Below are 25,371 nucleotides of genomic sequence, written 5' to 3'. Positions count from 1 at the left end.
TATGGAACAACTTTTTTCAGATATTCTTATGTCTTAGACTCTTAGACTGTTAGACTGTGACAGGCTTTTGTATTTGCGTTATATAAACGCATTTTTAAATAAATGTATTTTTTGTTTATTGACAAAATTCAGTAGCTGCCTTTAGACTCCCATTACAGCTAGCCTTCGATCAACTGCTATTCAGTTCTATTCTAGGGATAGGGAATGAAATGAAAATGGAGTATTCCATTAATATGTACATTCGAGCATAAAACAAGGCTTAAAGGACACAGTCAAGCTGACTCAGCACTTCTATAAACCTAATACTGTATCTCTATACCTTGTGCTCCTCATCTAAGCTTTATGGTGTACATTCCTTTGGCTCTCTGAGTTAGTCCGTAGGTCACAGGAACTTAATCCATATAGCCTTTGTTGATGCGTCACTGCAGGTTGGCGTAAAGACTTTCAATCTCATGTTTGAAGAACTTGCTGAGGTCACCTCTTTTTGCCTTAAGTGTTGGAGTAAGAAGGCCATTCTCTATAGTGAACGGCTCAGGGTGGAGATGCAGGTCTTTCACCTTAGTGATAGAAAAAGTCAGCAACGTTAGCAACGTTTCTTTTGTGTATAGTTTTGTTGTGATCTCTTTAGGAAAATACACAGTAGTTTGCTTACTCTACCATATTTTTCAGATTTAAAAATGTCACTTACTTGTTCAAAGGATTTGAGCCCTGCTTCACGTCCCAGCTTTACAAGGTCAGAGAGGATAGCCTTCTTAATTTGCTGTAAAGGAATAAAACAATGGCATTATTCTCCATAACTGGTTGTATGCATCAGGGAGTGTGTCATATTAACCAACTAGATTACAAGTAGTAATGGTTTGTTCAACAAGAACCTGCAAATTAATTTTGTCTTCTGATAATAGTAAAACTACACATTAGCCAATACATAGGAAGTACTGTATGTATATAACCAAAAAAAAAAAAAAAAAAAAAAGTATTAAGAAATAGAAATGGCACCTTGCATATCTCTTATACCAGTGGTATGTGTACCATTAGAAATGAGACACTGGTACAAACATCATTTCTACAGAGGTTAAAAGGTAACGCATATGCAATACTGCTGAGCAAACATTTCTCAATCATGTGGGTGTAACTTACATGAATCTCAGCAACTGAAATGTTGTTTGCTTGTAGACAAACAGCTATGTAAGCTAGCTGGCACTGCTAAGTGTTAGTAAAAGTTAACTAAATTACTTAACTAGTAGTGTAGCTGCCTGTATCAACAAGTATGGAACCAAAATGCAAAAAAAAGTTGGGTATCAAATTTAATGTCAGTGTCATTACTTATAATGATAATTAAATGAAGCATTATTTTTTCTGTAATAGAAATTTGAGGCTTTGTAAGCACTATTGCTATGTGCTTGAAAAGTTAGTGTGCAGCCCCAATACATTACAATATAGCCACAGCCATTTATATATGAGTAGTGTATTACTCCACTGATTGTGTTGGACTTTGTGTTTTTTTTAAAGAGCTGGGTTCTTTAAAAGGTTGAAAGGTCACCTGTTGAGATAACAGCTTAAGGCCAAGAAGCAAACTGTTGCATCTACTTTTGACTCGGGTAACTTCTTTAAAGTAACTTCTTTCAGTAGTACTGCTGCAGTACATTTTTTTAACTGATGACCAAATTCTATCTGTCATTGACCCCAAATAGTAGGAGTATTGAATATCAGGTGATATATGTTTGAAAGACTTATTATAAAGGGTATCAGACCTGGTTTTTACATAGTTCTGCCAATGAACCCTTAACTTCAAGCTTCTCAGCCAAACCAGGTAGTGTCTCAGCATCCGGCACCACAACGGCCACTAAGCAGGACTGAAAATAGACGAAAAATGACTTACACAATATGATGAACTCTCCAAAGGTTCACTGCATACCATTAAAATCATTCATTTCAATAGGTGGGATTAAAGAGGTGCTGCTTACCTGCAAACTGTCCCCATGAACAAATACTTGAGCAACTGAACCACATCGAATGTAAACATTCTCGATCTTTTCAGGAGCAATGTACTCTCCTTGAGCCAGTTTGAAGATGTTCTTCTTTCTGTCAATGATCTTCAAAACTCCAGTCTAGTAAATTGTGCAAAACCACATCATTAATACATGGCATTTAAATATGGAGAGGACACAATTTAGAAGACAACTAGGAAATATCTACTGAAGATCAAACAAAACATGGTATGAAGAGGATCTAACCTGTAATCTAACCTACATGCATCTATCCCACTTGAACCAGATGGACTGCTCAGTAGTTTGGACAATAATAGAGTATCCCATATACTGTATATGTCTAAAAAAAATTTAACCATTTCTTAGAAGTAATTAATGATTTAATATTAAGAAAGGAATCCCACCGGAAGCCATTTGCCAATGTCTCCAGTATGTAGCCATCCATCTTGGTCGAGGGCCTCAGCTGTCCTCTCTGGATCATTCAAATATCCACAGAACACGTTCTTCCCTTTAATACAAACCTAAGACACAAATAATTATAGATTTTTACAGTGTAAAGAACAACCATTATAGATCTTCATGTTGAGGAGAAGATGCTCATATTACCTCTCCTTCATCATTAGATGCGAAATAGTTCATCTCCTCGACATCTACTAGTTTGACCACATTACATGGAACAGGTACTCCAACATGTCCTAAACGCAAAAGCATGTTGAATGGTACAGATGGTACATTTAAGTCCATTTGAGTATACATTAGCCTCAAGCATGCATATTTTGCTGTTAAATAAGGTGATTTTACTATAGAAACATACCAGTAGTCCAATCCCCAGGCAGGGAGATGGTGCAGCCAGCTGTGCACTCAGTTTGGCCATATGCCTCGAATATCTGGAAATCAGGTCAGAGACACAGGTCAACTCTGGGTCACTGAGATAAGTAAGCATGTCCTATGTTGCCCCTAACCTCAACAACAGACACAGTGACCACTACTAAGCAAGGGTACTGTAGTTTTGACATTCATGTTTAATTAACCCCTTAAACTTCCCAGATCAGTTGGTGTGTATAGACTTATATTCCTGGCTCTTAAAATTACACATCTCTTTACTATCCTTTACCTATTACTTTCACTGTAGTTAATACATGTTTCATAGTACTTACTGAATAGTAACCTGGCCATTTAAAATACTAAATAAAATGTTTATAAAATCCTTTGCTTGACAGCCAAAAGGATATATTGAAACCAAGGAAGATTTTTCACCTGGCAACCAAGGCATGCTCTGAGGAAGCTGAGCACAGCAGGTGAAATGGGAGCAGCACCTGTCACCATCACCCGCACAGATCCCCCAAGAGATTCCTGGGGCCAGAGACACATACAAGCATTCAAGATCAAGATCAGTGGCTGGTTTCATTACCATTTCAATACTTTCTTTTCCAGTGCTGGAAAGCAAACTTCCTTCGCTTAGAAATGTTCCATCAGTGCTGTCACAGAAACACTGTGGCCAGATGTAATTTATGCCTGATAGGGATACCTGTGCTTTGTGGAAGATGAGCTTGTCCCATATGCTGTTGTTTCTGATGATGCCCTGCTTCACCTCTGCATGTTTCCTTGCAATGGCAAAGTTCAGGAGCCATTTCTTGAATGGAGTCTGGGCCCCACTTTGAATCTGAAAGAATGAAGGGAAGGTCAGATTAACAATGAAAAGTCTGTGTATAGGCTAAAGAGCATTTCAGGGTCTTTTACTAGACTAGATCTAATGTCCATATCATCAGGCATCACATGACGAACAGTTGGCTAATGTTTGAGAGAGAGGTTGGACAAAAAGAATCTTACAATACCTTGTCATATACACGATTGAGAAGACGTGGGACGACTGGGAAAACTGTGGGCTTCAGGGTTTTCATGTCATCAGGAAGCAGTCTGATGTCTCCTTGGAAGAAACCTACCCTTCCGCCAACACCATACAGCACTGTCTAGCAGACATACACAGACACAACACTAAGTTCAGCATGGACTCAGCACAGTTACTAGTTAGACAACTATGAGCCCAACAAATAGAAAGTCGTATAACAAAGTCATCAGATATGCCACTGAATTAAAGATCTACCATAGAAACCCATACCTGCACAACTCTCTCAAACATGTGAGCCAATGGCAGGAACGAGATCAACACATCACTGGAAAGTGGTGTGAAGGCACTCTAGGGTGAACATGAATTGATTTCTCATTATTAAAATAGGAACTCCTCTCATGGACTAATACCACTGATAACAAAACATGTACAAAATGTACAGTGATGTATAATACCTCAAAGCTTTTAACAAAGCTAGCAGCATCTGCCACAACATTTTCATGGGTTAACATGGCTCCCTTTGGATCACCTGAAAAAGTTGATGAAAGTCAACTGTATTGCAGCTGTATGTATAACTTTTTACAGTTACTGAAAAAAAATGTGAGGAAAAAACACATTCAGAAATGTTGTAACATCAACTTTTTAAGTAAAACAAATGGCCTTTATATAGTTTGTAGTATGTGGTATTGATATCATCATAGGTGAAGATGTGCACCCACCAGTAGTTCCACTGGTAAAGCACACAATACTCAAGTCTTCTGGCTTTGGTGGCTAGAGATAGAAAATGAACATATTTGATAAATATTTCTCTGCAAACAATATTCCTCTCTCATATTTCTACAGTATTTCTTATAAAGACATAGTACTCAACTAAATAACTTACAATTGGCTTTCGAAGATTATCTTTCCCCAGAGCCTAAAGTGCAAAAATACATTGTAAGGTCATTTGTGAGTAATGGACACAGCATTGAAAATATAGAAATAGTGGCACCACATTAATAAATGTGCTTTTGGAGATTACCTCCATATCCTTCAGACTCAAGACTTCCACTGCACACTTAGATGCTCGTTCTGTCACAGCAGCATCAAATGGGTCCATAACAATGATAGATTTGAGCACAGGAGTAAGACCTTTTTCACAATTAGCGAGAAGAGTCTCCACTTTGTCCTGCTTGTCACAAAGTACTGTAGATATGTTGGCTGTAAAGAACAGAAATAGATAGCAATTAGGATCCCATTCCAAGTTCCAGTGTACATAGAAAAGTAGTATATTGGGAGTAGCCTGATATGAATTTGAATATGAATATGAACTACTAACATTATTCACTTTTTAACAGGAGATAAGAGTGTAGAGACCCGTTGACCTTTTTTTTTTTTAAACATATCACTCATTCTTGGGGGAAAACATACAGGCAGCAGGATGTTCAAGATCGAATCTTTAATCTTGAATAATTCCAGCCTCATGGTTTCATTAAAGCTCAAGGGAACCCAGTTAGGTGTTACCTGTGCCAGTGAACACCTCTAATGAAGCTGAGAGGTAAGCAGGTCTAATTACCTCTGTTAATGATGAAGATAAGTGCCTCAGGACCCAGCGTGTCATACAGAGGAACTGCCACCATGGAATAAGTATAGCAGGCCAGTTCAGAGATAATCCACTGTATACAAGGAACAGATATTGATCAGCCTATAAAACCATCAATTGTCCTATATCTGTCACAGAAATGGTCTTTAAAAACATACTCCAGCATTTATCTACTTTTGTATATGTTGTTTATGGGAAATTACCAAAAACAATAATTTCCCAGAAAACCTGTTACCTCAAACCTCACCTATAATGTAAGCCTAAGGACAATTATTTAATTATTTTACTTAATAATTAAATTATTTAATCGCGTCAATAAACATTTAAAGGTCTTAAGACTTGAGAGGTAAGAGAATGTTTTACTGGAGCAATATGGTAAAAAGTATTTCCAGTTAGGTTTTGTGGTATTCACGTATGAATAATCCAAAACTGACTGTTAGTAGTGAGTTTTCAGTTAAACCGGTTTTCCTTTGTCTCCTCATACAAGAGAAAATGTTGAAATTCCATACTCTAAGATCCCGTAGATAAAGATAAAATAGCAAGATAGACATGTTGATTAATAGGAGATAGATAAGAAGGAGATAGGCGATACATACACAGAAATATTGATTTAAATTATAAAGTCAAACATTAAAAAAGAACTTTTCATTTTAGAATGATATTTATGAGCCTGTTAAAGCTGTTGCAGTTGGAATATCACCTCAGGCCGGTTTTGAGCAAAGATGCCAATGAATGATTTTGGTGAGGGCTCCAGTCCTTTGTGGAGCAGTCCAGAGCCCAAGTACTCAGCCCTATCCGAAACCTGCAGAAACCAAAGAGCACCACTGAAATGCAAATAGCTTCTCACATTAAGCCCTATCCATGATGAACTTCAGCTAATATGTATATTCCCAATAGGAGTACCTGTTTGTATTTCAGCCATTGGTATGGCTTCCCAGGCTTTCTGTACCCCAGGCAAGGCCCATTTCCTGTACGGATATTATAAATAAGATAGAGCAGGGGTGAGACAGATGTGCAGATGCTGGAGAGTGTCCAGTGCATTTGTAAAAAAAAAACTGAACTAATGCTTTATGCTAATAACTAGCATATGTGACTGGAGGCATTTTACCTGAGGCATGTAATCCCCTTTGGAAAACCTCATATAGCGTCTTGGCATCCTCATGTAAATAGGATATTAAATTGTCATCTTTTAGAACTGCATACTTCCTGGCTCCACCCTGCAAATCAGTATTATCAGCATAAAATGGCTGAATAAGTAGTTGTAGTGTTTACAAACTGTATTCCAATTCCCAGTATCATTCAGTACTGCCATGTGAAATCTCTCTTCTATATTATTACATGCATGTATAATATTTGACCATTCAGTACATTGCAGGTAGAAGGCTCTCACCGCAATGCCCACAGTCTGCCTGTTCAGATCGACAGGCGGCCGTAGGGGCTTGGGCCTGGTGTTGAGATAAGTCAGGGCGACTGCAGCGAGCCCAAACAAGAACACCAGTCCTGAGGTAGGCAGTGGAGAGAATAGAAACTCAAATAAGAACTCCATTCTGTCAGACCTGTGTGGGAAAAACAAATCACATTAAAAAAGTTATAATAATTTTACTGAAGTTATTGCATAATTTGTAGTAATGACTGAATATCATGCTTTAAGCTGAATAATTAAATGATAAGTTAAGACTTTAAGGGATTAAACAACTGTTACATTAATTAATGTGGATAATTGACTGATATACTAATTAAAAAAAAGGGTTCCTGAAGTGTTCTTTGGATAGTTAGTGTTTTCTACAGGACTACAGGACTACAGTATGGATAACACACAGGATTGTTATATTTAACCTTCAAAGGTAGAAAACAAGAATGGTCAGAGGTTGCATCAAGACTAATATGATTTACCATAGAATCTCTCCAAGAATTCCCTTATCACACACTCACACTGTAGTTTACTCTCAGAAAAAAGATTAAGCCTAGAACCACGTCAGCTTGTCATTTTTACAATGGAGTGTTTCCACAATGTAGGAAGGGGCTATCCCATTAAGAGCTTTAAAAACAAATAATTAGATCCTGTACTGGACAGAGAAACAGTAAAGACAGGCTAAAACTGGAATGATGTGATCCCTTTTCTTGGTGCCAGTAAGCAGTTCTGACCTAACTAAAGGGGAGCCAGTGCTGAACCTCATTATTAAGCTAAGAACTCTTAACTATCCAACTGCGTTCTAATTATTGGCAATGTTACGCTTTTGAGTGCCAATAAAGAACACACAGGTAAACACAATGATCAATACCTAAAACAATGCACTTAAACCACCACTACATCTAATCTAATATCACATAGCATTTCTTTATCAGTACACACTTAGCCTATGCAGAACTATGCCCAAGAGCCGAAAGAAGCTCCCAAAGAAATAAATATTATTGTGTCCCTGTACTAACCCATTGTAAACTGACACATAGTGGAAAAAACTATTAGGTGCAATGAAAATCCTCAATTGTATAATGCATGATTAGTCAAGGTGCAGGACTGGGAAGCACTGACCTAAACAAGAGGAGGTTCAGAAGAGATTTCTGAATTTCCACATATTTTAGCATGCCAAATATTTGTTAATTATTTATGACTGGCTATGAATGGCATGGCAACTCCCAGGTAGAAAAGGACACCATAATCATTACCCAACCACCAAAATGAATATATTATAATATTATAGTATAATATCATAGATAATATTATCATATTGTCTCTGTCCTATGAAAAATTCTTAGAATTCTGTATTTTATTAATATTCTGTATTTTCAGCTCTATGCTAAATCCAGTACCTGTATGTCCTGCAGGAGTCTGCAACGTTGCTCAGGTAGTGACGCTAGAAACTAAATCCGACAGAAAGAGCCTCTTCCATAAGCAACAAGAAACACAGGAAGAAAGCATGTGCACAGGTCTAATAAAATAGCTGAAAGCACACAAGTGACCTTTGAACCATGGCTGCTATCTATCTCCTGATAAAAAAAAATTGTATGGACATAAACATAGACTTTTTGTGTTTCAATAAAACAATGAACATGAAATAGTTTCTTGTCTAAAGTGTGCATTTTTGTCTAATATGTAAATTTATTTCCATGAGGCAAACTGAAATAACTGTCTTTGTGTTTTTGGCAGTCAACCAGATATTTTATTCCACATTTTATATTTGAGAGTTCAAGAATAAACTTCCCATCTTTAGTCTTCTGTCTCTCATCTAGCACTAGCTGCAATTATCTAAAAACCATTCTGATATCTATATTATACCAAGTCACTGGACACGATGCTGATAATGTTAACACCTCTACAAACTGAGATGCTCTTCAATTTATCCTTATACAATATAACGTAAATCATATATTACATTAGTTACATTAACATGAACTCAAAATCTAATCTTGCAAAAGAAGTGTGATGCATCGGACAGGTGGCTCACAGTCCTGTGTTTGGTGATTCAGCACACAATTTACAGCTTTACTGAGAAAAGTAGTCAGCAGAGTCAGAAAGAGCTGCTAACAAGAGAGCAGCACCTGAGCCAGCACGGCACTCATCAACCATCATTATCACGTTTCAGCTACAGTCAGGCATGGCGCAGCATGACCTTTCTCACACTTTCACACTTTCTCACTCTCTGCATCATTATCTCACCTCTTCGGCCCGAGCAGCTCAGCTGAACTTTGACATGTGAATGTAATGAAGACTAAAGGAGCAGATAAGGTGCGAGCACCTTTGGACGGTTTGCAATCTATGGCTGATAAAAGTCTGATAAAAGTGAAAAAAAGAGTGGAAATTGTCAAGCCCATCTTTCTGATATTGCCTCAGGATGTAGTGTTGTCTTCTGATGTTTATAAAGGGTCAAAGTTGAAAAGGATGCACACGGGTTCCAAAGATGGTCTTGAGATCTATATTTCAAATGCTCATTATGAAGCGAGTCAATCAGGTTAGATGAGGAGAAAAAAGAAAGAAAGTGGTAGCACTTTATGTGAAGGGTACCTACATACACTGAGCCTTCATAACACATTTATAAGAATTACATACATTTTTTATTTATATGTAGAGAGTTAATGCCAAAAAATGTGAGGTGAGATTTTTTTAATGTAATATATATTTACTGAAAAGAGAGAAAAGTGATAATCTTTCTATACACTACGTCAAACCTCCGTATGAGTTTTGACATGAGCCAGTATTTCTTGATAAATGATTTCAGCAACGCCAATGAGTGTTTTATTTGCAATTGCATTTACAGTATTTAGCAGACAACCTTATCCAGACGACTTACAAATGTGAGGCCCAAGTAAATACCTTTCAAATAAAGTGTGACTGAACATACTGTGTATGAATGCAGGATGTAATCTCTTTAGATACCAAGTTTAAACACAAAGGCCAAGTGAGGTCAGAATATATTTGCCAACGAGAAAGGATCCACAAATGTTGATAAGCAGCTTCCACTAATGGTTCTGAAAATAGGCATTATTTCTGTTCTTGAAAGATGGACTAGGTGATGAGACATACATTAAATACACATATAGGAGATCAGATAGAGTTTCTGATTTAAGAGAACTGTTGTCATTATCAAAAAATAAAAGCAGAAACCAAACCCACGAACCCAGATTGCAGCAATCCTTATCACAAAGCCAGGAATTCCATATCAGGGATGTTGGTATAATTTCAGTGCCTGCACTTTCAAATCATGCAGCTGGCTGTATTTCAAGTAGATTTGTTAGCTCTGTCATTTACTTTTATCAGTGAGGTGTTCATATAGTGTGCATTTTTCTATATTTCATTAATAAAGTTGCAATGGAACAATAATTAATCATAATATATTTTTGCAGTAAAAGTACTTTGGCCATTAAAATCATGAAACAACTTCTCTATAAAATCACTTTGCTGACTACAGTGAAAATTTTACAGTGAAAAGTTAACAGCTAGAAGCTTGATTAAAATTAATTTCCCTTAGGAACAGAAAGACACACTACGTCATCTACACAGCCTTTTAAATCCCCCTTGATATTTCTCTGGTGATCTAGTCGGGATTTGCCCGGACAAGATGGAAGGAACATCAAAATCCAAAGCACCTGAGCATGCAAGATGCTGGGTCTTGATATTTTTATTGTGTTCCACTTTTATCAACTCCATCATTTGCAGCCGTACAAACCAAAACAAGCTGCTGGTAGGATTCCAGGCTCCTCGGAATTTATCCTATCCATTCAGTGCTTTAAAACTGGGCTCTGCCATGCAGCTTGCCATAGATAAAATTAATTCTAACCCATCCTTTGTTGAAAATTATACCCTTGACTTTGTGTATGTGGACACCGACTGTAAAGCGAAGCTTTCGCTTGGAGCGTTCATTGACCAAATTTGGAGGGGAAATATATCAGCCCTCTTTGGGCCACCTTGTCCTGAGGAGGCAGAGGTAAGTTTCTCATTCTAACGTATCGTTGTTCCTCTTTCGGCTATCGCCACAGTGGATCATTGGTCCACGTATTTGATTTTGGCACAGTTTTTACACCTGATGCCCTTCCTGACGCAACCCTCCCAAATTTTATTCCGGCTTGGGACTGGCACTGAGAGCACACTGTTGCATGCCACTGGGGTTGGTTCCCTGGCTGGGAATTGAACCTGGGCCACAGCGGTGGGAGCACTGTGGCTAGAGTACTGTGGCCTAACCACTAGCCCTCCAGGGAGTTCTCAATCTAGTGTGGATTATTTTAAATTGATCGACATTATGATGCTTGAGATTTCAGTAATAATGGGGACATTAAATGCCAAAAGACAATTCATTATGTCATGTTCTCTTCATATGCCCTAGGTCACTGGACTTCTTGCATCCACTTGGAATATCCCAATGTTTGGCTTTGTTGGGCAAACAAGCAAAATGGATAATACTCTTATTTATGACACTTATATCAAAATTGTCCCTCCACTTAAAAGAGTGGGAGAAATTTTGCTCAAGGCACTGGAGTTCTTTGGGTGGAATAATGTTGGTATAATTGGAGGAGGTGCAGAATCTAATACTTGGGACAAAGTGGATGGACTTTTTAAATCTGTTGAACAGCAACTCCAAGGCAGAGTAACAGTGACAAGCAGTATCAAGTTTGATGTCAGTGATCAGGAACTCACTCATAAGAATGTGAAGCATATCTCCAAAGTTGCAAGAGGTAACTGCTAAATTATTAAGAGTGCTAAAAGTCTACCTTTCATAATAGTTGGGATTGAGCCATTATAGTGGAATTTGCTCTTTAATAACACCTACCTGTGTGACAATACATATTTACAATACATAAATGCCCTTGTGCCCTTATGGTGTGTCCATTTTCAATAAGTGATGCAAGTTATCTGTACTGTGAATGAGTTAAAGATTTTTATGCAGCTGTGATATCTCCATTGACTTGAAAGGTAACCTTTTGCCATCTCATATCAAAGACTGATATTACTGCTCCTTTTAGGAGCAGTTATTATGTCTCTGTTCTACTGTCTGCACTATAAGCTTCTTATAACCTGTGAATATATTTTCTAACACTGTATACATGTAATTTCATGCCCTTATAACTCTCTTCTTTGCAGTGATTATAGTGCTAAGTAATGCTGAAGATTCCACTAAGCTGGTGATGGAGGCTGAAAGACAGGGCTTGATGAATGGAGAGTATGTTTTTCTTCTGATACAGCAGTTTGAGGTCAGTGGCAATGTGGTGAGTAACCTGCAAGAGACAGAGTCAAATTAGGTAAATCTCTATTTGTGCAATGTTTAAACATGTGATTTTTGAAAGGCTCAAGTTATTATATTGATGAAATAGAGACTTACCTTTTGACCCTCTGAAAAAGGGTACATTAAAATGTTCATCGAACATAATCCTTCAAACTCCCAGTGCATTACTATGAAGTACTCCATAACTACAGTGAAAATAATATGATCGGTATGAGAGCGACAAACATAAATCTGGACCTTTACACGGGCCCTGGGAGTTTAAAGGGCTAAAGAGAAGATGCACACAGTGTCTTTTTGCCTTTTTAGAGATGTTCACACTCCCACAAATAAAACCAAAAATTCTAGTTATTTCCAAGATTGAAATATCAATTTGCTAAGAATTCTATCAGGCATCCTCTTCTAATTCTAGGCTTAAAGCCACTGTTTTTTTTTTTTCAGTGATGTTAGATTAGCACTGCATATAAGGAATTGTGGACATGTTGCACTTCCTAGGCCAGATTGGACGACTGTATCATTGGTCAAGCACTAAATGAGCTACCACAACATATGCCAGAGCCTAAAAACTTTATTCAAAGCAGGTTCTAATAGGAAATTCACTTCTGCCCATTCTTGTCTCATTGTTCTTACTTTTTTCTAGGATAACCTGTGGAAAACTGCTTTGAGTGACAACAGCCAAAGGGCACTAAAGGCATTTGATATGGTGTTTGTCCTTGCTGAGAAGTCTTATGAAGGCTATGATTATTATGACTTCTTTGAACGTGTACATGAGAGATTGAAAGAGGCCCCTTTTTACAGCAATCTTTCTTCAGACAGAGAAGTGAGAAGTTCACCATAAAAACACAAACACACATTTCTCAATACAAGGGCTCATTTCACTGGAAGATAATGTACTTAAACCGTAATGTACCCATTTGCATTTAAGGTAAGCCCTTATTCAAGCTACCTCCATGATGCTGTCCTGCTCTATGCCATGGCACTAAAGGAGGCTCTCAAAGATGGCAAAGATCCTTATAATGGGCGAGATGTTCTTCAGAAGCTCAAAGACAAAAACAGCATCAGGTTTTATGGTAATTTATGTTGTACATTAAATCGAACAATCCACGCAACCCATCTTGATCTTCAGATTTTTAGGTGTGAACACCTCTCTTGTTTAGACTGAAGAACTAACGTAAGTGTTCTCTACAGGAGCCTCAGGTCTAGTTCACTTTGATGAATATGGAGAGAGGAACACAGACTATTCTTTGTATGACTTGCAACTGCATGAAGGCATCATAAAATTTGTCCCCATTCTAACCTTTGACAGTCATACAAAAATAATCAAGTAAGACAAAAATTTCTAGCTTTTTGATACTCCTGGCTCAATTTGTGCTACAGTCTATAAGCATTTGTTGTGTCTTTATTTGTAGAACAACATCACGGTTTTCAACTGTGATCTGGCCAACAGGGAAAATACCAACAGATAAACCAGAGTGTGGTTTTGAAAATGAACTCTGTGAATGGCTAAACAGTGGTATGCTAACTTTAAAATAAAAACTGTATTACATTGTTGTAATACGACTGTATTACATTGTTGTATTCAAAATTCTATACTAGTAGTGTAAAAAATGATTGAGGAACGTCTAAATGATTGTGTCCTAATTGATAGTCTCCTGTTCTTTGCTGATGTAGAGATATATCTGGTGTCATTGTTGGTGGCCCTGCCACTGTTTGGAGTGCTAGCAGTGATCTTGATTACACTCCTGACCCTGCAGAAGACCCGTCTGCAGACAAAACTAGATGACTCCAACTGGTGGCTCATCAACTACAGTGATATCACTATTCTCACAGAACCTAAGGTTGGATACAAAGTCCATACAAAATTAAATACACAGACCATTCTGATATTCACATAACTTACATTACTGTTGTTGGGTTTTCAGGGAGGGCAGGCATTATCACTGAATACGACTCCTAGCAAAAGTGGAAGTGGTGGCTCTCAGACCATGATCTCCACTAACAGCTTTGGTCTGAAGGACAAAAATGGCAAAGAAACCATCTATGCTACAGTTGGCCTGTACCAGGTACAAACGGTCAAAGGGTCTACTTCATCATCGCAGGTTAATGGCTCCATTTTACCTTTCACAAACATTTTCAACAGATTCCTATATTGTAATCTAACTCTTTCAATTTCATCATGTCTAAGGGAAATCATGTGAGCATCAAATACTTGGACAATCAACTTCTGCGTGATGTCAAGAAACCATCTATTATTGCTGAGTTCAACGTGGTAAAGACAAATATGATAGCATCATATTTTAATTTGAACCCTAGGCCTTAACATTGTAAAGGATTTCCACTACCATATTTTTTTTAACATTTTTCTAGATGAAGGAGCTTAAACATGAAAACTTGGTACAATTTTTTGGAGTTTGTAATGAACCTCCTAATGTCTGCATGGTCATGCAATACTGCAAAAAAGGCAGCTTAAAGGTAATTCATTTTCAATTCGGCTTCAACCTGCATGTAGCCTAATATTACTAAATGAATGTATTATTTTTGACAGGAAAAATCATTTAGATGCTGTGTTTTTCCCTTTAATATTAGGATGTTCTCAGGAACAATGAAATTGATCTGGACTGGATGTTTAAACTATCCTTTGCCTATGACATTGTCAATGTGAGTAAAAAATTAAGGACAGGTGTTGTCTCTATTTTTGTGCAACATAAAGCAATTTTTAAATTATTATATGCAGTATTCACAGAGTACATTGTATTATTTGTGACTCATACAGTTGATTTATATTCTGTGGCTACATGATTTCTTGCTGTTCACTCTCTATAGGGTATGGAGTACATACACAGGAGCAGTCTGAAGTCTCATGGCAATCTGAAGCCAACCACATGTCTAGTGGACAGCCGGCTGCAGGTCAAACTTTCAGGCTTTGGACTATGGGAGTTCAAACACGGCACCAAACACAGACTGATCCCACTTGAGAACCCCAAATATGAAGGTACTTTCAATAACCTGTCTGGGTGGCACAGTGGTGCAGTGGGTAGCATGTATGGACTGGTGTCCTCTCTATGATGTATTCCCACCTTGCTCCTGGGATAGACCCTGGATCCACCATGACCCTGACCAGGATAAAGCAGTTACTGTAGATAAATGAATGAATAAAACATTAAATAACCTTATTTCTAGAAAAGGGTGCTGTTATGTTTTTGCAGCAAATGTTTGCACTCTTGATGTCACTATGTGATAATAAGGGAAAAAAAGAGGTAAATTAATAAGAATACACAATGTATATTCTAAGTGTAATAAATTCATTTCAAGGTTTCATTTCACTGCAGAGTTGTACTGGATTGCTCCAGAGCTTTTGAGAGAAGTGCACCTTCCATTCAATGGTACTCAAAAAGCAGACGTGTTTAGCTTTGCAATAATCATGCGAGAGTTAATCTACAGCACGGAAGTGGGACCCTACAGTGATATACAGTTGGAGCCAAAAGGTAATAGCTATTTTTGTCTGATTTCTTGCACAAAGGTGAGTTGACAATTCTGCTGACTAGTGATGTTTTACCTAATCTGAAAATCATGCCTGATAAAAGAGTAGCACCCTTTCTTTCAAATAACTTGAATTGGAGAAATGGAGTACTGAGAGTTCATCATGTGTTTGGTATTCAGAAATCATCAAACAGCTCAGAGCACCTCTAGCAGGGGAGCCTCTCAGACCTACTCTATCTGCTCAGATGTGTGACGAAGTTTTGATAACTCTTCTGAATGCATGCTGGAGTGAGAATCCTGACCAAAGACCCCCCTTTACCTCCATTAGGAGGAGCCTGCGAGAAATCAGCCCTGACAGGTACAAGCACAAAGTTATGAATACAATATACTGTATATATAATGTAATACATCTTAGTCTTATTGCCAAACTAGTTTGTAGATGATTATATGACTGAATAAAAAAAAATACTGTGTTGTTTACTAAATTGTATGTATTTTAAATGATTTTTTTTTTCCAACCAATTTTTAGCCATGCTAATATCTTGGACAATATGGTAAACAAGCTGGAAAAATATGCTAATCACCTAGAGGAAGTGGTGGAGGAGAGGACCAATCAACTCACTCTAGAAAAGAGCAGAGCTGATAAACTTCTCTCTAGTATGCTTCCCAGGTAACAGAGATATATTTCAGTTCTGCCTTCACAGAGGTAAACGTTTTTGTCTTTAACAGATTACTGCCTATATGCGTAATCTGTTATTCTACACAGATACATAGCAGATCAGTTAATGTCAGGAAAGGCAGTGGAGCCCATGAGTTATGACACGGTGACCATTTTCTTCTCTGACATTGTGGGCTTCACTACCATGTGTTCGGTCAGCTCAGCCCTGGAAGTAGTGACACTCCTCAATGACCTCTACAGCCTGTTTGATGAGATCATCAAACTCTATGATGTATATAAGGTACATAACACAAATCTGTAGCTTCATATTAATGAAATAAGGAGAAATAATAGATATGGTAGAGAATATGTACAAATTCAATTGCATTAAGCATGTTCAGCATTGTGTTAGGCATGGTGTGGTGTACTGAACCTGTTTATATAAAAAAAAAATCGTACAAGTGAGGGATACATGGGTAGATTTTGTTCAGTTCCATATAAATGATGGTGTAAGTAAAAGGTGCTTGTATATCCTAATTGCAGTGTTATTATAGCCATATAATGATGATTATATTTCAATGGTCTTTGTGTTAGGTGGAAACTATAGGAGATGCGTATATGGTGGCAAGTGGGCTGCCTATAAGCAATGGAACCAGGCATGCAGAAGAAATCTCGATTATGGCCCTCCATTTCCTCAGTGCCATTAAAAGATTCAGAATCAGACACTTGCCCAATGAGAAGCTGGCTCTCCGGATCGGGATCAACTCTGGTATTAGGAGCAAGCTACTTAAATTGCTTTTTTCCCATATGCACTATCTGTTTTTTTTAATAGTAGTTAATATTGTGCTTACCAACAGGTCCAGTGGTTGCTGGTGTTGTGGGAACAACGATGCCCCGCTACTGCTTGTTTGGAGACACAGTGAATACTGCCTCTAGGATGGAGAGCAGCAGTCTGCGTAAGCACCAAAATCAAATGCTTATTAAACATATTGACCCTTATTTGTCAAAGCTGTGTAGAAACTAGCACAGGTTTCACTGCAGGGAATGATGTATGACTAAATCTGCTTCTGGTTCATGGAACTGTTGCGTGACAAAAACAGTCAGCATAAATTATGTACTGGCTTCAGCAGCATGGACACAAGTTCCCACCCACTAGTCCCTTTTATATGTTTATTTGTTATAGTCATACAGCTCACCCCAATCTACCCTCATATACAGTACTGTGAAAAAGTCTTAGGCACATGTAAAGAAATTCTTTAAAGCAGAGATGCCTTCCAAAAAAACAACATTAAAAAGTTTCTAAGCATCAAAATAATCACTATATTTAGCCGTATACAGTAAAACACCCAGTTAGCCTTTTACAGTTCTTCTATCTCTGCAGGTAAAACAGAAAGGGCAAAAATCCATTTCCATTAGAAGTACTTGTGTCCGAGTTTGCTGGAAATAAAAATGTTTTCAAATGCCTCAAAATGGCATAGAAGGTGAGCACAAATTGACTTGAAACTTGAAATTAAATAACATCAACTGTTAACACAGTTTTAATGGAAGAAAGAATGATCCAATATGGATTGTTTTTACTAAAATAAATATGTGCACTTTTTTTTTTTTTAAAGCCGTTTAAGGTCAAAATCAGGTGGAAAATGGAACCATTTTACAACCTCACCAGCAGATGGTTATGTGAACCTTATTTATAGCTAGGTTTTAATTCATTTTAGAACTCAAATCATCAGATTTATTTGAAGTCAGTTTAAAGTAAAGCATCATTTATAAATATAGGTTTATATTATTATTATTATTTATATAGACTTATAAGTATTATATTTATATTTATTTTTTTTCATCCTGAAAAAAATCCTGAAAAGCCCTTATTTCATATAAATAAAATGGTGAAAGAAACCAAACACTGAAAAAGCAGACTATCAAAATGAATAAAATTGTGTCTGGTGTGTTGTAATGTTGATATGAAATTATGTAACAGCCTATCTCTGCAGGAATCTGTGTCCATCTCAGCTTTTCATAGTGTGTCTTCAATTAAAGGCTTAATTAAAAGTCGTCACTAAACCCAATTACCTACATGTTAGATGGTCTTTTGTCTGGAAATTAATGTTGTTTGCTATTTTTATTGTAATTGCTTATACTACTCTATATTTGCTATAATTATTGATAAGGTTGATTCTGATTATTTCAATTTAAATCAAGCATTTTCAGGTGGTTAACAATTACCCTTAAATTAACACACTGACGACACAAATATAGCAAAGATGAAACTGATGAACAAGGAAACTGTTGTTGGATTTTGTGTATGCTCGTTTTAATTTCACATGCAACACTGATGGATAAGGGTCACTGAATATTTCCTTGCAGCGCTGAAGATTCATATCTCCCAGAGTACTGCTGAAATTCTCATGAAGATTGGCTCTTATGAGCTTGAGGAGAGAGGAGACATTGAGCTGAAGGTATACTGCTGACAGCATTATTTCAACTGTTATCAATTTGCACCCATGAATGGAATTTTATGTTGGTGTCTTCACAAGGGAAAGGGGTTTCAGAAGACTTTCTGGTTAAACAATAAAGTGGGCCTGAAGTTTCCTCTCTCACCGCAGCACTATGATGTGAAACCGGGTCCAGAACCAGAGGTAAGAGAAACGCTCATCTCTCATGTAATGTGTAAACTGTGTAGAAAACAACATGCGAACTTAAACCATGAATTTGAATGGGTCAGTTGCATTTACTGCAATGGCTGAATACATTTTAAGTCAGCAACTCTGTATGTGAGACAATATTTACTGTTTGTATTTAATACATTTATTGCAGGTGACATATAAACCAAACATCAGCAGTGATGTGGAGAGTAAAGAAAAAGGAAGAACACAGAAAATCCATGAAGATAAAATACCTGGTGCTTACACACTGACTGTTCCTGACATCTAGAGACCAGTCTTGAGAACTACCTCTATTTTTATCTTTTATCTTTTATTCTTATCTAAATGTGTATTTGGATTATAACCAGTACTACTTTGTGACAAATGAAAAGTAAACTGTTAATTTTACTTGAGAAACAAATGTCTTTACAGGTTATTTCTAATCAAACCAAAACAGAATGTATTTTCTTTGTTTTAGTAAGATATCACATCTCTTATTGATTTTATTGTAATGTTTCACATGATATAAAAGAAAAAAATTCAAGATGCAAGCAAGCGTTTAGGAGGAAAGTGTCTTACACTCCCTGAGACACTTGTATGGCTGTTCTGTGTGTGTGTGTGTGTGTGTGTGTGTGTGTGTGTGTGCATGAGAGTAAGTGTGTTTTGAACAGTCGGCACATTTTATACCTACCCACACTAAGCATCTTTTACAAACTGGTATAACGTAAAACTGCATTAAGCAGAAACACACAAAACATGCTCAGAAATGTTCCTGTGAAATGGAGAGAAAAAGCACTGCTTCAGTTTCCAAAGATATACACTTGGTTTCAAATGTCAGATACATATAATGTGACACTAAAATTTTTCAGCCCAGTTAGTTATCATAATTTGCTGAATTTATAACAAAATCATAACAAACTGGCTGACAAGGTAAAAAGGCAGACTAGTAATAAATAGCAATTACACATAAATTACAGCACTTAAAGTACCTGCAAGATGTGTATAACTGGAAGAATGTTGTGCTGCAAATAACCACATTTAAGAAACAGTTAGTCAACACTAAATACTTTTTACTCTTTTGAACTGTTGAAAATAAAAGCTACCTTTAATTTGAAACTCCATTGTCAAGACACCTCCATGTGGATCTGGTTCAGATTTGGCACTCTTTGATGTACATGGAGTCTTAACAGGGAAGTAAAAAAAAGTCTCAGTATTAGAAAAGAAATCATTTAGGGTTGTAATGTCTGTTTCATATTTCAAAAGCACATGTTTCAACAGCACATATTTTCATGCATACGTGCTGTTTCGTGCTCACCGGCTGACAGTAGAGCTTTTCGCCATCACACACTTGAACCTCGCAGTGAAGCCAGACAGTGGACACTTTCTCTAGTCGCTGAAACCGGAATGAATTAAACTTGAACATTGAGCGGCTGTCTTTGGCGTTCTCAAATATGGTCACCGTGTTATCTGATGAACAGCTGCATTCAAGGAACATCAAGTAGTTGGATTAAACAAAGATCAAACTGACATAGAGAAAATGTCTAATAGACATAGGTTCAGTTTTTCTGCCATTATTGTTCTTCTGATTATTTAGCCTACAAAACACCATCTGGATGAAATACAGCTTTACCTATTGAGAATTAAGCTCCATCTCTTCTTGTCTGTTGAATAAGGAGTAGGTGTTGCCCAGCAATTTGTTATAACCACCTTAAATCTGTGAAAGTAGATTGAGGCGTGTGTGTGTAATACATCTATGCATATAATTAATAATTTAGTGAACTGTATAATAAAGTATAAATGCCGTGATCGCATACCTGTTACTCAGTCCTTTCGCTTCGATGCCGATAAAGACCTCCGAGCCAATTTCTGATGTGTCAATCACATATGGAGCATCTTTAGCATACAGAAACTTAGAGTTCTACAGAACATACAGAGAAATTTAAACTTATATTTACTTCATTTAGTCTTCATACTTTATCTAATCCTTGAAGTAAACTCTTTTGACCACATATAGTTTTAGTGTAAGTCATTAAAGTACTATTATAGCTCTATGCCCCATATAAAACAATCGAAAACTTAAAATATAATGATGTGAGAATTCATGATATTCCCCAGACCTGACATTATTAACAACTACATATATATCAGTATTCCTCTAATTGAACACTTTAGGACACTACATGTAAGCAAGGTTGCAGTACTCACTGTGAACACGTTCATAGACAATTGAGACTTAAAAGAACCTAAACTCCCATTGTTGACATAAACCGTTGCCACTCTGGAAGAAGCAGATGATTTAGTAAAAAGGCTGCAAGTCCTTGGGTCAGGATGAATTCTTATACCTACTGCTACTGAAAGGAAAGTCAATGTAATAGGGTCTACCTTTGACTGAAGACTGCATTATTGACCAAGTAAGCTGCCCTGTATGTGCAGCTAAATGTGTAGTTCACCGGCTGGTTCCGCACAGTGAGTGACGAGTCATTGGAGACTATAGAGTTGTAGAAAATGTACTTTGGATCTTTGCCTCCAACATACTGGTCAGAAGACAGATATGGTTTGTCACATTTAAAAGAAAATCACATGATTTGTGGTTATTTATGCAGTCTGATTTAAACCATAGATCATTAGGGTTGATGGCCCATTGCACTTCATCTGTGCAGGTTTACATGCAATACAACTAAGCACCTATTTTGGCTATTTATGAAATTATTTTAGAATTATTCACCTCAGACATGGTGGCACAGTACGAGAGATTCTTAGGTGTGAGATCAGGAATAGTAAAGCGGTAGAAGCCAGGAGTATTGACGCCTGTGTAGCACACACCACCCAAAGACAGCTGTCCTATTTCCCACCCGTAAGGGCACTCGGGCACATTTGCAATGATGGCATTTGGGAAACAGGAAATCATGACATAATCTAAAAAACAACAACACCAACAGCAATGCATGTAAAATAGCAGCACAGCTGTATTTCTAGTAAACTGGTTCACTTTGATAGAAACATTTTTGATGGTTTGATAACTACCAGCTTTTTGTGGAACACAAGCCCATGAGGCAGGGAGAAGAAAAAGAAGTGCAGCGACAAAAGCCATTTCATACACTGCAAGGAGAAATACGTTAGGAAAGCATTCTGAGGTTCTTAATGTTTCATTCTAATCACAATTAGAGCTATGCTTACAAATACCACAACATAATACATAAAAAAAATGAAGAGTACAATACCAGTGCTGGGTCATAGAGGAAAGTCGTGCTGGGGTTCTACCACATTGTGAAGATCTCAAGCAGTCTTAATCAGTGCTGTCAGAGCACAGGGTGCAGGTGGAGATCACCTGTGCTGCCACAGGGACCGTTTTATATTCCTACAGGCAGGCATTAATCTCCCTTTATTCTGCTGTCTGCCAGTCTGGTGAGAGCGTTTGGTGATAGCATTGTGAACCACAACACAAAAGCTTTCTGTCCTTGCCAGACATTGACTTTTAAATTAACAGCCTCTCAAGGGAATACCACTTTCTCTTCATTTAACATATCTTTTCTTCTGTACAACCTTTTATATGTCCTACACAATACACAATAGTTCTGATTAAACACAACAGCTTAAATCTAAGCCGGGCAGTGAGCATCATTCGAAGAAATCATTGCTGATTTTTAACCTTTAAGGTCTGGCGTCTACTGACAGATCTAAGGAGTGATGGGCATCAGTGCGGGTGCAGTAGGATACCTTACACACTCACGCTACCTTACATAATGGCTTTCAGTCAGATGGAGGAACAGGTGCATTAGTCCACTCTTAGCAGTTATCTAAAGCATCCCACCTTCTCCATTGTTGTGTAATGGAATTTAAGGGGTACAGAGTCATCAGGGTGACTTTTATTCAACTTTAGAGAAAAAGGATGGGGTAATTACTGAAAGCATTACAGGGCTCTATTACCAATGTCTTCAGTCTTTATCTCAAAGAGATGAGATGGACTAAGTAGCATCAAGCTAAACAGACCTTCAGTGACAATGGCATGTTTGTCCTTCAAAGATGGACAAGGTTAGATAAAGAGATTTACATAAAAAAAACACTTATTAAAATAGTTAAAATAGTATTTCTTCTCTCTTCATAGGCATTGGGCATTATGAACCCTAATTTAAATAAAACTGATAAAATATATCCTCAAATTAAATCTAAAATTTCCCAAATGTGTTCTGAAAATTTATTTTATTTCTGTCATGTTTGCGAACCAGGTTCAGCTCAGTTATATATAAATGATATTTGTTCATTTTTCTTTTTCTTCACAGCAATTTTTTTAGATTCAACATTGGGAAAATATGATAAATTAGATGCAGTGGCAAGACTAGAGTTTGAGATCATGTTTCAGACTCAGAAGAAGGCACTCTAAGAGAAGCTCTTTTTATCCTCAAACTGCACTTCTCTTTTGTATTTAAGGACAGAACTTATCCTCAATTGACCTTTCATTTTTTTTGTGGGAATAAACAAAGCAAAAGGTCATTTAGGTCACTTTAGTCACATGGATAATTTGGGGTTCATGGATAATTATTTATGCATAACTGCACTGACTATATATACAATTCAAAAGCATATCATATGTAATTGTAAACACTATGTAAACAAATAATGCAGCCTATTGTACCTCTGCAAAATCTGCAAATATTACTTTGCATCACCCACAGTCTTCTACTGAATAAACATGAGAAACCCCAGCCCCTCAGTGCTGGGGTAAGAGGATAGTTCTGTGCACATAGGGCATGTTCAGATATCCTCCATGTGCTTAGACAAGCATTAGCATGAGAATGGAGAGAACCGCTGTGGCAGATACAGATCAGATCAACTCTAAGCCCCAGAGCTCAGGGACAGCTAACATTACAGTACACATCAAAACTAGGTGCCTTCCAGGTGTTCAGACTGCCAGGAGGTTTCAACATGTTATGTAATCCCAGCACCTGGGATGGTTAGCTGTGTGCGTGATTAGTCTGAAGACACTGCAGAATGTATCTGAATGAATGAAAGAATTGGAATAGGATTTTTTTATATATTGTGTATAATAACTCTTGTTTCAGAGTAAAGAACTAAAATTAATAGAATGTGTAACCTGAATTTGTGCCTATTCAGATTATTGATAAGTAAAAGCATCTCTTTGCTGAATTTAGGGGCATGTCTTGCCAGATATACTTAATCAATTTATGAATGCATAAAGACATAAAGGATTATGGCTGAGAATTCAACTATTATTCCTTAAAGATAATGTGCATTTTTTATGAAAAAAGAAGAAATAGACCAAATTATTAATAACAACTATTTTGATTGGTTTAGTAGCTAGTATAATTACTCCTTATAGTAACTTAGCATTGGTTATCTGTAGAATATTTACTAGCATCGTCTTGTTTGAGATGTTTGTATGGGTGTATATATATATATATATATATATATATATATATATATATATGTATATATATATATATATATATATATATATATATATATATATATATATATATATATATATTATGACTTCTACATTATTGATTCAGTACAAAAACATTTTAGATTTCCAAACATTAGTTTTCCAGCACAAAATTAAATGTTACAGAAAAATGTTTGTATGTCAGTAAAGAAAGCAGCACATTACATAAGAGACCACTTTTAAGACAAAAAACATAATGAAGGCTGCTGGGTTTTGCTGCAAAAATAAGAAGCAAGTCGACAGACAAAGTCTCCAGAAGAACTGTGGCTGCTTCTGCAAGATGCTCAGTAACACTTACAGCTCATTTCCTTATAAAACTGCACACATTGTACCTGAGACTACTATTTTTTTTTTTAAAGCTTGGATCGTAACACCAAATATTGACTTTGTTTCATTTATTACTGTTTACTGCTCTTTATAGCATTTTTTAAATGTAGAAATATTTAGTTTCATTGTTTTTGAAGGCATCTTTGCTCTACAGCATTTCTTTGCATGTGCCTAAGACCTTTGCAGAGTACTATATATATATATATATATATATATATATATATATATATATATATATATATATATATATATATATACTTTAGGTATGACCGATAAGCACATTAACTATTGTTTGTAAAATAGTTTACTCCACTTAAATGGTAAATGTGTAGGATATACAGCCTATGATATACTTGTGTAAATGTGTAGGATATACAGCAATAGATAATGTTGTTGTGCACATAGATAATATCTGTGTGCTGCTCAGCACTTGCTCCAAACTGTTCTTCCACCGTGGATAAAATGTGATGGCTCATGGAGTGACCGTAGTTTCACAGACAATTCATAATCCATTTAAAATGCCTGCTTTTAAGACCTACGCATGAAATGTCGAAATGGCGCCCTCTTGTGGCTGATTTATTTAGGTGTAGTGCTGTAAAGGTGACTGTAAAGTGGCGCCCTCTTGTGGCTGATTTGAATTTGGTGCATTGATGTAAATTGACGATTAA

The 25,371-nt window shown here is 36.9% G+C and overlaps 3 protein-coding genes across 5 annotated transcripts; 1 reads left to right on the top strand and 2 right to left on the bottom strand.

The window, feature by feature from the left end:
• Nucleotides 1–48: 48 nt before the first annotated feature.
• acsl5 (acyl-CoA synthetase long chain family member 5) lies at nt 49–8,343 on the bottom strand. The gene is made up of 21 exons (XM_026915210.3): nt 8,231–8,343; nt 6,810–6,975; nt 6,528–6,636; nt 6,323–6,387; nt 6,120–6,221; nt 5,393–5,492; nt 4,859–5,037; nt 4,721–4,753; nt 4,557–4,608; nt 4,293–4,366; nt 4,108–4,185; nt 3,824–3,958; nt 3,517–3,651; nt 3,246–3,341; nt 2,803–2,875; nt 2,595–2,683; nt 2,393–2,509; nt 1,965–2,108; nt 1,752–1,853; nt 689–760; nt 49–557 (listed from the first exon to the last, which is right to left on the bottom strand). The coding sequence occupies exons 2-21, from the start codon at nt 6,963–6,965 to the stop codon at nt 420–422; spliced, it is 2,049 nt and encodes a 682-aa protein (XP_026771011.3). The 5' UTR covers nt 6,966–6,975; nt 8,231–8,343; the 3' UTR covers nt 49–419.
• Nucleotides 8,344–10,471: 2,128 nt separating this feature from the next.
• gucy2g (guanylate cyclase 2g) lies at nt 10,472–19,209 on the top strand. Of its 2 annotated transcripts, none has more exons than XM_034309092.2 (22): nt 10,472–10,842; nt 11,239–11,587; nt 11,994–12,118; nt 12,773–12,952; nt 13,058–13,202; nt 13,321–13,456; nt 13,542–13,645; nt 13,804–13,970; nt 14,055–14,195; nt 14,318–14,401; nt 14,500–14,604; nt 14,719–14,790; nt 14,956–15,124; nt 15,462–15,617; nt 15,793–15,970; nt 16,142–16,282; nt 16,379–16,571; nt 16,865–17,039; nt 17,128–17,226; nt 18,635–18,726; nt 18,805–18,906; nt 19,085–19,209. In XM_034309092.2, exons 1-22 carry the CDS (start codon nt 10,477–10,479, stop codon nt 19,199–19,201), a joined length of 3,396 nt encoding a protein of 1,131 aa, XP_034164983.2. In that variant the 5' UTR covers nt 10,472–10,476; the 3' UTR covers nt 19,202–19,209. The 2 variants fall into 2 exon arrangements, with proteins under 2 accessions (XP_034164983.2, XP_053094389.1); XM_053238414.1 differs by having other exon boundaries at nt 14,055–14,231.
• tectb (tectorin beta) lies at nt 18,811–22,988 on the bottom strand. Of its 2 annotated transcripts, XM_034309093.2 has the most exons (12): nt 22,134–22,988; nt 21,937–22,011; nt 21,638–21,828; nt 21,295–21,446; nt 21,118–21,190; nt 20,727–20,830; nt 20,543–20,626; nt 20,228–20,390; nt 20,016–20,094; nt 19,902–19,934; nt 19,604–19,684; nt 18,811–18,942 (listed from the first exon to the last, which is right to left on the bottom strand). In XM_034309093.2, exons 2-11 carry the CDS (start codon nt 22,001–22,003, stop codon nt 19,620–19,622), a joined length of 1,011 nt encoding a protein of 336 aa, XP_034164984.1. In that variant the 5' UTR covers nt 22,004–22,011; nt 22,134–22,988; the 3' UTR covers nt 18,811–18,942; nt 19,604–19,619. The 2 variants fall into 2 exon arrangements, with proteins under 2 accessions (XP_034164984.1, XP_026771015.1); XM_026915214.3 differs by lacking the exon at nt 18,811–18,942 and having other exon boundaries at nt 19,050–19,684; nt 22,134–22,984.
• Nucleotides 22,989–25,371: the final 2,383 nt, after the last annotated feature.

Source organism: Pangasianodon hypophthalmus, chromosome 12 (assembly GCF_027358585.1).
Source record: "Pangasianodon hypophthalmus isolate fPanHyp1 chromosome 12, fPanHyp1.pri, whole genome shotgun sequence".
NCBI lineage: Eukaryota > Metazoa > Chordata > Actinopteri > Siluriformes > Pangasiidae > Pangasianodon > Pangasianodon hypophthalmus.
This window is presented reverse-complemented; position numbering and strand designations above follow the sequence as displayed.

Bases quoted from the DNA above. Each gene is read 5' to 3' on its own strand.
- acsl5 (XM_026915210.3), bottom strand. From the start codon at position 6,965: ATGGAGTTCTTATTTGAGTTTCTATTCTCTCCACTGCCTACCTCAGGA. The intron at 4,609-4,720 runs GTAAGTTATTTA...TTCTATCTCTAG, and splicing joins ATAATCTTCGAAAGCCAATT to CCACCAAAGCCAGAAGACTT. The intron at 2,510-2,594 runs GTAATATGAGCA...TTTGTGTCTTAG, and splicing joins CATCTAATGATGAAGGAGAG to GTTTGTATTAAAGGGAAGAA.
- gucy2g (XM_053238414.1), top strand. From the start codon at position 10,477: ATGGAAGGAACATCAAAATCCAAAGCACCTGAGCATGCAAGATGCTGG. The intron at 13,203-13,320 runs GTAATTTATGTT...TGTTCTCTACAG, and splicing joins AAACAGCATCAGGTTTTATG to GAGCCTCAGGTCTAGTTCAC. The intron at 13,457-13,541 runs GTAAGACAAAAA...CTTTATTTGTAG, and splicing joins AGTCATACAAAAATAATCAA to AACAACATCACGGTTTTCAA.
- tectb (XM_034309093.2), bottom strand. From the start codon at position 22,003: ATGGCTTTTGTCGCTGCACTTCTTTTTCTTCTCCCTGCCTCATGGGCT. The intron at 20,095-20,227 runs GTGAGCACGAAA...TTCCCTGTTAAG, and splicing joins AAAAGCTCTACTGTCAGCCG to ACTCCATGTACATCAAAGAG. The intron at 19,935-20,015 runs GTAGCTTTTATT...GGTTATTTGCAG, and splicing joins AATGGAGTTTCAAATTAAAG to CACAACATTCTTCCAGTTAT.